This window comes from Fulmarus glacialis, unplaced genomic scaffold, assembly GCF_000690835.1.
Source record: "Fulmarus glacialis isolate BGI_N327 unplaced genomic scaffold, ASM69083v1 scaffold12646, whole genome shotgun sequence".
In the NCBI taxonomy this organism is placed as follows: domain Eukaryota; kingdom Metazoa; phylum Chordata; class Aves; order Procellariiformes; family Procellariidae; genus Fulmarus; species Fulmarus glacialis.
Genome location: NW_009220077.1, coordinates 30470 through 43802, shown reverse-complemented (window position 1 = coordinate 43802; position 13333 = coordinate 30470). Strand labels below are relative to the sequence as shown.

Sequence of the window (13333 nt, the reverse complement as noted above, 5' to 3'; positions counted from 1 at the left end):
ATCTATGATCAGACATCCTCCTCTAAAACATCCTAAAATCTCACTGCCCTTGTCTTGATTAGCAAAAAGTTTTGCCTTGTATTTAAATCAAGCTAGGCCATTGGTCAGGCCCAGTGTCTTGAATCACTGATTAGATTGAAAACTATGCGCAGCTGAACATATTTATTATGATGCATTTCCTGGTTACAACACAGCAGTAATGCAATTTGTCTTTAAGAAAACAGCTGTGGAAGTAGCTGTTCTTTTGCAATTCTTCAGATACATTAAGCATGCATTAATCTCGAGGACACATTGCTTAGATTGCATGGGAGTAACTGAAGGGCCAATTTACAATTTATTCTGTTAAATTGCAAGAGGTAAAACATGCAGTGAAATCAGGATAGCTTGACATGAATCACTAAAAATATATAATCAGTAACAGATTTAAACTCAGTTAAACAGTCTATTTTTGAGTGAGGTAAGAATGACTACAGAATTTAACAAGAGTTTCTCAAAAAAGATGGAAATGAAATCTTTTCTCATCTATGTTTTATAGAAGCTCATACAGGTGGAGCATACAGGTGGAATGTAGAGCGTACAGGTGGAATGAGTGCTAGACTGGACAGCATTGCATATACTAACAGTGTGCCTCCTTTATTCTCCTTTCTATACTATAATCATTTGGAAAATGAGAAAAGGGAATGGATAAAAAGGGTAGAATTGAGGACTAGGTTAGACATTCTTGTCCCCCAGTAATGGGATCCTGGCTTACATATTTACTGTAAATAACCCACATGTGTTTCAGAAGTAGAAGCATAAACCTCAAACCTAACCAATGATGGACAATCTGTTCTTTGTGATCATTTCCTCATAGTAGGAAATGGTTATAAACCCTGATGCAAGAAGTTTCCATTTCCAAGCTTTAAAAAAATATTTCCTGTATTGGATACAGTTACCTGTATAAATAGCCAATTCTTTGAATCTTCCTAGTTTTTTGGCCTTCACATAATGCATCTGTGATCATTTTGTGTTTTCTACCTCACGAGCATCTATCAGACAATTTAAGTAGGCATGGATAATGTATTGCTTCATGATGTGTGAGAGTGGTAGTATTTCACTTATTTTCTCTCTCTTTTTTTATTTCCCAATTCCAGCCTGGTTGGGAGGAAAGAATACATTTGGATGGAAGAACGTTTTATATAGACCATAGTAAGTAAGCATTCAGGTACTACAGCAAATAGACAAAGGGAGGTAATAAATATTGAAGTGAAAGCTTTATAATTTTACTCTTCATTTAGGAAGCCAGGTGTTGATATGTGGAGACATTGATACCAGAGACTTAGTGCCCTCATACGGTACTGTATATTCACTGAAAGCTTGCTTTTAATTGGCTCATCAAGCTTTGTCCCTCTCTGACTTGTGAAGCATTAACATTTCTTCTTTGTGGTTTCTTTTGTTCTTGTTGATATTTTGGATTCGTTGTTGTTGTTGTTGATGATCCCGTGGCTTATTTGCACTTAATAAATTAAAATACACACTAGGAATAGAAAATAAGATGAGAAAAGATCATATAGCCACAACTCCACATATAGGCAGTGGAGAAATTAGCACTCATAAGTACTCTTCCCTCTTCTTTAAGAAGGTCTTGTGGCAGTGCTGATTCTGATCTTATTTCCTATTTATAGCATGTTAAATTGCACCCAGCCCATTAATATTATGCAGTTCTGTTAGTGAAGTTCTAGTGTAAGTGATGTTTCATTGTAGACTTGTCTTATTACAGCATCTCAGAACTACTGTGTGAGTTTTTGTTGTTGTTTGAAAATAAAGCAGCTCAGAAAGGTTGGGTTGCTGCTGCTTCTTCCTTCTTTTTCTTTTTTTTTTAAAGACTTCAGCTGGACTTTTTAATGAGTTATTTCTACCGATTGCGTAACTTTCACAGAAATAGCTAACTCACAAAACCATTAGAAGAGGGTGCATATGCTATGCAAAACTTAAAGAATGGACATCTTAAACTATTAGACATATTTGATAGCATTATGTTTTTCCTTCAGTATCAGTAACACTGACTCCTATGCTTATCTGTAGTTGTATATATGGCATTATTAAATCATTATTAAAAGACTGTCTCTAAAGTAATATGAATTTTGAAATTGTAAAAATGGTTTGAAATAAAAAATAGAAATAATACACTCGTCAAGCACAAGATTAACCTCTTTCAAACATCAGTACAGAATTATTATTCTTTAAAGCTTCTGTAATTGTTTTTCCCAACAGATATCTGGAAACTTAAATATGGCAAATAAATATGCCACTGAAGAGTCACAGAATAAAACTGTCTTATTTAAAATATCTATATAATTGTTGAGCCTCCCAACCTCCCCTAAAAAGTTTTAATTTTTCACTCTCCTAAATCTACTTCAGCATGTGTTAGTCTCTAAAAGTAAATGGAATGTTAAAGTTGTACGTCAATTAGAATTCCCCAAAGAATTTATAATTGTTATAAAACTAAATTTATCTGCATCTGAAATCTCTCTCTAATCCCTCTTTTGCCCTGAGTTTTTTTAGCTTTTTATATAGCAGTTTTTACAAAAGTTTAGAGGGTTATTTTATAATGCTGCTTGTTTGCAGCAAATATCTTTTTGGTCTCAATCTGGTGCCACACCACTACAATTACAAGTGGACTGTAGGAGCAGAGGTGGTGCCAGTGGTATTACAGTGGACACGTTGCAGCTCCATTGCGATAATGTTGTGCTCACTATTTAGGGAATGACTGCAAACAGCATTCAGTGCTCAGTGATTTGGCTTGAGCAATCTCAATAACAGCATTTGTTTTCACAGTATCGATAAGGAAGCGCAATGACATTTGACCATAATGATAGGTTTGTGACAGAGCCTGCTGACTCTTACTTGTTTCATGGCTAACTTGAGAGCATAGGCTGAAATCAGTCATGGGTGCGATCAGCTGTGCTCACCCTAAATATGCAGGTCTCGCTAGTCCATTACTATGATAAACTGGCCATCATTTCAGTCATTCTCTGCTAAAGCGATTAGTTAAAATGCAACAAATGTAGTCAGTTTCATTATTAGAATACAATATAAATGTTGAAAGTGTTAACAGATTCAGCTGCTATTAATGTTCTGATTCCCCAGATAAATTTTGTAATTTTCTGCATAATTATCCAATACCGATGTCCTGTTTTTGAAACGTTTTTCTCATCCCTGAGAGAACTAATGCAACCAGCACAGAAACCTCCTCTTGTGGAGCAGTACAAATTGCTATTAAGCATGCCATATAACCTAGTAAAGCAAAGTACTGTTAAAATAATTTAGGTATTACTTGTAACGTAGTAGCCTGAAAATATAATCTTTTTAGATTTAAACTGTAAACAGTTCTAATTTCTGCATCAGTCAATCTTTTAACAAAAAATACAGTCTCAAGTTCTCCATGATTGGTCCTTAGCTAGCTAAGTCAACATTATTTGCCATCCATTAATAAAATAGTATTCTCTATTCTTTGTAGCATGCATATACTTCTGCATTTCCTAGGTGCCTTGTAGGAAAATATGATCTACCTCTTGGAAGGTATCATGAAGGAAAACACAAAGGTTTTCCAACCATATGCAGAACAGTTATCAATGGTTCACTGACAGAGGGATGGATATATTAAATGGGTTCCCCTCAAAGTCTCTCTTGGATCCACCATTTTTCAGTATACTCATTAGTGATTTGAACAGTGAATTAGGGGGAATGTACACATTAGTTCAGCAGAAAACAACAGTGTTGGAGAGGTGAGAGGTGCTCACTGAGCAGGATGAGAAATCAGAATGAGTCTGGCAAATTGCCGCTGTAGTGTGAAATAAGATGCTGTTTAATAAGAATTGCAAAGTATTACTCAGAAGGGGAATAATTAGCAGAATTTTGATTGAAAAGGGCATGAAAAATATCATCAACGGAACAGGAGTTAGCTCATCCTTTGATGTATCAACAGGAGTGTCTTAAGTAAGACCTGAAGTAATTCTTCTAATCTCATCAGCACTGGTAATGTCTTAGCTATGATAATACGGTATCTAGCATGGGGTCTCAAACTTCAAGAAAATAGTGGACCACTTGGAAAGGGACCAGAGGAAACAGAGGAGAAGAAGGAATCCTCAAAGGTCCTGGAGCCCAATTTATGAGGAAAGACAGAGTATCGTATTTGTGTGAAAATTCAAGAGAAGTGATAGATTTTCGAAAACGTGCTACAAAAGGATTGAATTTGTGATCCACATCCACTTCGGATAAGACAGAGAATCTTGAGCTATGATTCCAGGTAGAGTGGTCAGGTTAGACCCTTCTGATTGTTGGGGCATTTAGCCCTTATAATATGAAGTCACTGACACTGTAATACTCTGAAAAAAATTTAGACAAAGATTTGTTGGTAACATCGTACACTTTTAAGTATGTAGGGCAATAAGAAAGAACTGCCAAACTTGCAGTCATTTCCAGTTCTATTATCTTTGATTTCATAGAAAATTATCACCATGATTTGTGGCTGTCAATTTCAAGTAGGTATAAGAAATGAATTGGTATAAACCCAGTAAACTTTGCAGAAGGAAGTTTGACTGAACAAATTGAAGCAAGATGAAAAGGGCCAGGTGAGGCGTCACGCCTTTATGGCAGGCTTTGGTCTGTGGATCTCATATGGTTTCTGGAGCTGTCAGTCTAACAGCCTTCCTCCATAATTTTGATAAGCACTAAATAGACTTAATGTGTAAAGGGAAATAAAATAGTATTTTAATATTAAATTAACTGATAGATCAAATTTCTTGAAGCATACTTGTGATTTTTTTAAATTTTCTTCAGTTAACATTTAATGAATGTCACCTCTCAAATCCCAGTCCATTTTAAAACTAGCTTGAGATGCTCAAAACTTACAGGTCTTTTCCAACTGTAGAAACATGGAATATACTTATGTCTTAATATAAGTGGATTTGGTTCTTTGCTTTTACCTATAGTAGTCATAAAAACAATTTCCTTGAAACTTAGTGTGTTTATTCCCAAACCTAGCAATTACAAAACTTAAAATCTGGACTACTATCTTAATACACAGTTCATAAATCAAAGCAGTGCATGTAAAAAATCAGATGTATTATTATTACCCTTTCAGTGCAGGAGACGGATGTCTTAAACCTTGCCATTGCAGATGGCATCCAGTTTGGTTTTTCGAGCATTGTCTTATTGTTGCAACATCATCATTTTGTTGTGATTCTGTTGTGTTCAGAATCTTGTGAGGGGCAGTTGTCTGGAGTCAGGGAGAGTTTCACCGTGGTCCTCTATAACCTTACCATATCACCCTCCTGGTGCTCTTAAAAGCAGTTGAAAAGAACTGGATTCTGTCGTGTTACTGCCAAAATCTCCTTTGGTCAAAACTGAATGATCTTTTATACCATAACTGTGTAATTTTGCCTCCCTTAATGGTCCTACAACCTTTTAATTAAATCAGTGTTTAGTTTTTTTTTTTTTTTTAAAGAGATGTTATGCCCTCCAAATTTAAATACAGACTGTCTTTTATAAGTATTACATTTTGGCTATCTTTATGTAAAATTTCAAAAAAGTAAACTTAGTCTGTCATTTGACAAGTTTTTGGGTTCCTTTACCTTTCAGGCATGAAGTCTGTGTATTTCTAACATGACTTGAATCCAAATCCATGTTCAAATAGAACATGTTTATTACTACAGACGTTGAAATAAAAGCAGTGTGAAATAAACACACTGGATTCTGTTGTAGTTTTGCATTTTTGAATGAGTGTTTTCAACTAAACAGTGTGATGGGGTTTTGATGTAGATGGGTGAATGCAGCCTCTTCTAACCCTGAAATACTAAGTTGTGGAAATGGTAGGGAAAACAGTCGTAGGGAGAAAAAAACAACATAAATTCACAGTGTGGTAACAGAGAAGTAATGATATAATTTCTTTTATTATTTACAGATAATAAAATTACCCAGTGGGAAGACCCCAGACTGCAGAACCCAGCAATTACTGGTCCAGTAAGTACTGCTATGGGTTTTTTCATTAAATGCCGTGACTCACGTACTTTTGGTATAGGCAGGAGGCATTATCAAGCAGCAGGTCATGCCTGTTCTCCAGATCAGGTCAGACTGTGCCTGATGAACACACCAGGAAGCAGGACCTCTGCCTTGCATTGCCTTTTTCTGACGGACATGGGAGGCTCAGGTGCCAGCTTTTGTGAGTCTGCAAGGGCAGGGGGAGCTGCCATCATGTGACAGCCTGCCAAGGTGCCCCAAAACTGATGTCTCGTCCCCGGCATTCAAATGGTTGTACGCTCTGTGGACCCTATTTTGTTTCGCACAGGCTGGAGTGCCCTGGGGACTCTTCCAGCCTGCCAGCTGCCAGTGGTCCAAAGCAGTAAGTGGCCTAATTAGGAATCACTGGAACATTTGGAACTACAGTGCTGTGCACACTATTCCCAGGTCAGACAATAGATTTGAATTTGATGAGTTTGGAGGCTTTCCTAGCAGAAGCTACCTAGCTAGGGAATTTTTCCAGGGGTACAGTATGATTCCTGTCTTGCAGCCGTTAGCATGTGAAGTTGGCGTCTGCCTTGGAATGTTTAGGAAACATTCTTCATCATTAGATATGACAGTAAATTGCAGAATACCTCTGTTTCAGCGGGGAGGAAGGGAAGGCTCTTCAGAAGGATGGAAACTCTTTTGTTTGGCTGGTTTTAATTTTTTATATTGTTGTATTATTTCTGAGTGAAGCTCCATCCCTTCGGAAGCTGCATAGCTAAATAGTCTGAATGGTGTTTCATGCTCTGAAACACAGGGAAACCCATCATTTCTCATTTGTTCCATTCTTCTGCAACACGAAGCTTTCTGCTTCGTGATCATGATGAATGTGGTTTCTGAAAGAGATCAATTACTGATATGATCCCTGGCTGAAAAATAACAAAATTAAGATTACAACATGGTTTTTGCTGTTGTTTTTGCTGCTTATTGTGATGATGAAATTCCAGGACAAAAGTAGTAGAGTGATATCTTTAGCTTACTTTTGACATCCAAACAGATGAATTGGGGGAAAAAATGTGATTTTAAATAAATTACATCTAAAATAATGTAGGTATAAAATATTCTTCAGATTTTTTCTTTCTCCACACTTCCTGATATTATAAATTACTTCGTATGGAACAAACAGTATTAAATCTTTGCATTTTATCTTTTATTCCTCCATTGTGGAGGAATGTATGTTTCTATATTAAGCTATGTGAAGGGCACGTCTGCTCTGAATCGTAAGTCAGAAGATCTTGGAAATTTCAGACCAGGTTCTTTGTGCTGAATCCTACATTGCAAGGTTTTAGGGACATGTATAGGATAAATGTTCATATTTACCCATTATCTGGGTCATTACTGACAATAGAATTTTACTGAGCTGAGACACTGTGCTATTAATTTTTTTGATTTCTGGATAATAAAAGGGTGTTTCCACTTGGTACAGGAGAGTTGTGACTGTGGATTCAGAGTGTAAAAAAGACAAATATCGGGTCTATCAGTTTTAAGAGACATAAAACTTACTGCAGATAAACTAAGACATTTCAGAATATCAGCCTTAAATACACGCTTTTACTTTAATATCAAATTTTCAAAACATCAAATATATAGAGTGATTCTTTGACCTTTTTATGCTAGTTTATGCCATTTTATGGTATTCTGAGTGATTAGACTTCCAACCCTAAGATGTTTCCAGGTGCCAAGAATACCGTTTTATTTTGGATAAATCCTTGGGATTTTTAAGGGTCTCAGGACACAGCAGATTAACTACTGCATGGAGTAATTCCAATTGTTCTTGTTTATTAATAAGATTAATAATAACCACTTGTTTGAACATAATTGCTTTTGGAGTGATTTACCTATTTAGCATGCACTTAATGCTTGAGGTACTAATATACAGTATGCTATACAAATGCTTAATTTTTATTTTCCCAGAAATGTTAAGCATAAATGAGAAAGACTATCTGGGAAATTTTGTTTCAAGATAATAAGGGTCAATCATGATCCAATTAAGTAAATAAGTTATTTGTGTTTGTGTGTGGTTTTTTTTTATTTTAAAGAGAAAGTAAGATCAAATCCATTTTACAGCCATATGAGCATTAAGGATTCATCTTGATGCTTTTAATAGTATTTTTGGTGCCATGACAAAAACAAAGAACTATTTAAATTGCATTTCACATTGCATTTAAACAATGGAAACATGTTGAAAGGTTATTTAATGGCTATAGTAAAGTCATATTATCATCAGAGTAAAATGATTTAGTTTGATTTCTTTAAAAATTTTTCATGTCTCATCGTGCAGAAGAGAAAACTCACATAGAAATATTTCCACCTCCCGCTCTCACCTACTTTCATGAAGTAGTCATGAATCTACTTCAAGACCAGCCCATACCTTCCGTCCCCCAAAATCCTAGTCCTCACCCAGAAATTGAACTTGAACCAGAGCTTTGCAATTTGTGATTCAGCCTTCAGGGAACAGAGAATGTAACTTTCGCAGTCCTGTGGAATTCAAAATCGTTCTTTTGTTCCCAAGAAATCACACTTTGTTTGTTTAGCTAGCTGTTTTACTAGGTCTACTCTTTCATCTTGAAGGAACAGTAGAGCAAAGGAAAGTAAGGATATAGTTGGAAAATATTATGATCAAGGCCAGGAAGACTTTTTTCTTTTTTTCCTTTTTTCCAAGGCTCTTTCCAAACGCTCATTAAATTGATGTTGTATATGGTGTCAAAAAACAAGAGAATTAAGGATTCTTAATTCTCAAAAAATTGTCAAAAAACCCACAGAGAATTAAGGAATCTTACTTAAATACATAGCAGTTATTTGTTAGAGCCAGACCCGTACCTGTCATAGTATCACTTTTCCAGCCTATTCCTGTTCATTAGTTTAATTAACAACTTTGGTTTATGGTCGTTTCATCTGAAGGCTGAATAATGTATGTTGCAGTCATAGGACTGGCAATCAGCAGTATGGATGGCTCTTATCTGTACTCCTGCTTGATGGCTGATGCACTTCAATCCTTTTGTGTCTGGTACTACTTGGTACCTTAAAAGGCTTGGCCTTTTTGGACTTTCATATGTATTTCCTATCTGGTGCTAAAGCAAAGGAGTCTGATGAAGACAAGTAGGTAGCAGAAAAGAATACTGTCATCTTGCTGACTACTGTGATGGTCAGTGAGTGGCGCACGGATCAACATCAAACGTGGCAATCTTCTAGCTTAGTGTCAAATCCTTGCTTCCCTATACGATATGTTAGCAGGAAAGAGAAGCACAGTGTTAAAATAGAAATGTCTTTCAAAACTCTGAATGACAGAGCTTGTGAGAACCTTTGTTGAACCTTGATTTGTGCATGCCTGGAATCATCCTGAGAGGCCTTTCATGTATCTGGAAATCCACGTAAATATTTCGGAGACCTCTGGCATTTGTTAAGGGGTGTTTACATATGCCAGAAACCAATTTCTAGCTCTGCTGATTAATGTAATTCTACCAACCTTCACTGTACCTTTTTTTTTTTTAAACTTCTAAAATTGTTCTGTTATGCTGCTGTTACTTAAAAATGTGGTCTAACACACCAGCAGCTGCATTGAGTGAGTATTCAGATAAATATTACACAGTGACTTGTACTTGGTTCAAAATAATGTTAATTTGTTTATGAACTGCTTTCAGATTCTGGATTAAAGACATTATGAAGGTGTATATTTTCATTATAACTAATTTACAAAATAGTTCTGATACAGTTTGATGATAGTTTGATAACTATTAAGAATTAGATTCATTCACATTGGGCTGAAAAGATAATTTCTAGTCACGGACATTCCCCTGCCTAGTTAACGCTGCTGTGTAGGTATACATTGTGTCTTGCAATTTTTGGAGGGCAAACAGTGTTTGTTGTTAAAGTCATAGCTTTACTAGAGCCCCTTACCTTGTTCTTAGGTTCATTTTCAAAATTCTTTGAATTTTGTGTCTTTTTAGTAGCATCTAACAATGCTTAGCACTTTCAGCTGTGCAAATCCATATTCTGTGGTAACACTAGTCATTTTTAAAATTCAGTATCATGTGGCATGCTCATTATTTCCTAATGAGATACATGGATGGCAGCAATACATTCCATATTTTTTTGTCTGTGTTAAAAATTTGTTTTGCTCTTTATGTTCCTAAAAGAAGAAAAAAAAATGAGGGTAAGTAGTTGATAAACAGAAGAACGGGGTCAAAAGTTTTCATACCTTTTAACTCAAATTACACACTGAGAAATGGGAAAATTTTGGCTGCTGTACTTCATGCATGGTGGGTTTTATTAGGTGGCCTATGGCATACATATGTAGATAGCATGTCTTTACATTTCGTTTTTGTTTAAATAATGTTGAAATATCAAACTGCTGAATAGCTGGAATAATCTGTATTTATGATTCTCTCTCTGATAGGCAGTTCCATATTCCAGGGAGTTCAAACAGAAATATGACTATTTCCGGAAGAAGCTAAAGAAACCAGTGAGTAGAAACGTGCTGCTTTGTGTTGCAATCAATTATGCAATGTCTAGGAGAAACAACACACTATCCCAAGCATAGATACAGAATGGTGGTGCATCTTGCTGTAACACTCTTGCCAATTTTTCTTGATTGTGCTACTCCTAAAGGGGTTGAGTAGGAACCAAAAAAACAAAGAAAAGTTTGAATTTGATTGATCTCGCAACAAAAACATTTACAAATCTGTAAGACTCACATTTTTCTGTATGAACGCAAAATCTAAGTGATGAGGCAGCAAGGAAGTAGCTATGATTCACTATTTCCCATTGCAACTGAGATTAATTGGTAGGTTAGTTTACAAGCCTTCAGGTTGAAAATACGCTTGAGGATTGATGTGTCTCCTTCATCTTCAACAGTGAAGGACTTTGAAGGGCAGAGCTGGAACAAGATGGCAGAGCAGAGCCCACAGTTGTGCTGGATCTGGCACAAGCTTCTGGCGTTCTTGTTCTGTGAAAAAAAGTATTTTCAGTAACATCTGTAATGTAAGCGAGCACTCAGTATTAGCTTGCATGTGATATTGACTCATAATTAACAGTAAACAGCCTTGCCAACACCAACTATAATTTGAAGAGGGACTTGCCAATGTCTTTACCTGTTTATTGATAGGTCCTTGAATTTTCACCTTGAGTTTGACCAGTGATTGCAGATAATAAGCACTGCAGTTGTCAGGAGAAAGCAAACCTTTTGAAACAGTTGTTTCCAGTCAATTTTATCAGGAAAACTATACATGGCTGTAACAGTCATGTTTATCTGCTTATTCAGTCTTCTTTCTACCAATTCTTAACTCAGTTCTCTTCTGCCTTTTCTGAATTTAGCTCCCTGGGCTAAATCATAATGGGCGTTAGACAGAACTTCTAAAACATTTTGGCAGCCCGATTCTCTGTTGTTTACATCTTTGCAATTCGGTTCTGTTGTGTGTATGGTACTGTAGGTGTTCTTGTTGTGAAACTCTTCTGGCCTTTACAGATATGTGAGTAAAGCGGTTGCATAAATCTTGTGCATTTTTTACCATTTTAAGCTAAAATGCCCTTAAAATAGAGCATAGTAATATCAATCATTTTCTCGTTTGTTTGTTTGTTTGTTACTTTTCTTGTTGTTTTCATTGTTTTGTCAAATATCATAGCAATCTCTGAACCACTATACTGGAACTTACTTAGTTCACTATATCAGAGCACTGGAAAACATATATAAGGGTAAACTTTATACATTGTATGTCTAATCTGTCATTTAGTTGCTACCACTGGTCAGTAATTTGCCTGAAGACTTATTTATTGAGACTAACAAGTATAATATAATCTCTGTTCATATAGGCTGATATACCAAACAGATTTGAGATGAAGCTACACAGAAATAATATTTTTGAGGAGTCCTACAGAAGAATCATGTCTGTGAAGAGACCTGATGTACTAAAAGCCAGGCTCTGGATTGAATTTGAGTCGGAAAAAGGACTTGACTATGGAGGTGTGGCCAGAGAATGGTTTTTCCTCTTGTCCAAGGAGATGTTTAACCCTTATTATGGTCTCTTTGAATATTCAGCCACGTAAGTGTCCATTAAAATATTTCCATTCATACAGGATATACATTAGATTTTGCATAAGAGGCAAAGTTACACTGGAAAATAGTTAGATCATCCTTCGTGGTTCATCAGTCAAATCTCTCTGTTCTGTACTATCATTTCTTTCTTGTTTTTCAGAGAACCTTTTAAATTGTCTTCGAAATCTTATAAAACGTTTTCATTGTTAAGACAATATTCAGTGTTGCCTTGCTTGCAGCAAAACTGCAATTTTTGAGGCTAGTAATAGTGAAAGGAGTGATGTCAGACAAAAGACTCTTTTTATGCCCTCCTGTTACATTGTAAAACACCTGCTGTCCAGAATTATAGTGCTCCTTTATAACTAGCTCATAAAACGGCTTCTCATTTACATTTCAGTGGCCTTACATAAGTTTAAATTTGGTTTTGTCCAATTTTAAAATCTTTGAGCAATGCATTAGTGTAAATGAGAGAGTAAGTCTCTTGCTTAAAGTACATTTGTTTTAATATGCTGTATGTAATTCCACAGTGTGTACTTAGCTACAGTGAGGATGGATTTCTTAATTGCAGGCAGTAGTTTTGATGTTTTTATGTCAATACCAAACGCACTTCTTTCTAAGTGTCGAATAGATTGTAAAGTAGATGAACAAAGACTGCATAATGAGAGTTTTCTCACATTTGTGTCTCAGAAAATACATGTTCTGCTGTTGAAGAGAAACACAACGTTAACAACATTGACTAGCACAGAATGCCTGTGTGTTAATAGAGTTCACTGGATAAACATTTGTTTTGAAATATTTCCACTTATGGGATATAGGTCACTGTAGATATTTTAAATATGTTATTTCATTTTAGGTTCAGAAATCTAACTAATTATTTTAAGAAATAAGGAAAAAAATCTACTTAAAAGCCCCATATCTTTCTTCACAGATTAAGAATATACGGCAAATTACAAATACTGCTTTTAGGCTAATGTCTTACTGTGACACACACTTTCACACGAGTCTTAACGCTTTGTTACGTTAAACTTTGTTTAATGCAAAGTTAAAAGATCTTTGACAGCTTTTTCCAATATCCTGGGGCTTAAGCATATTTCAGAGATGTTCTCTAGTATGTGCAGTTTAAGATGCTAGTAAGAAAACGTTCTTTATCCTAGGATGGTTGGACCACGGGCCTATGCTTAATTCCTCTTCAGTACCTTCAGATATTTCAAGAACTAAAAATAACTACTGCGAAAGAAAATCCTAAAATTTTAAGCC

At 35.8% G+C, this 13333-nt stretch overlaps 1 protein-coding gene across 1 annotated transcript in view; it reads left to right on the top strand.

The window, feature by feature from the left end:
* NEDD4L (neural precursor cell expressed, developmentally down-regulated 4-like, E3 ubiquitin protein ligase) overlaps positions 1–13333 on the top strand; it is a gene marked incomplete at its 5' end in the record, with an annotated part of 45126 nt that overhangs the window by 15922 nt on the left and 15871 nt on the right. Inside the window, 4 exons of the mRNA XM_009580626.1 lie at positions 1134–1188; positions 5945–6003; positions 10442–10507; positions 11854–12083. Coding sequence (XP_009578921.1) covers positions 1134–1188; positions 5945–6003; positions 10442–10507; positions 11854–12083 — 410 coding nt within the window. The remainder of the gene's footprint in view (positions 1–1133; positions 1189–5944; positions 6004–10441; positions 10508–11853; positions 12084–13333) is intronic.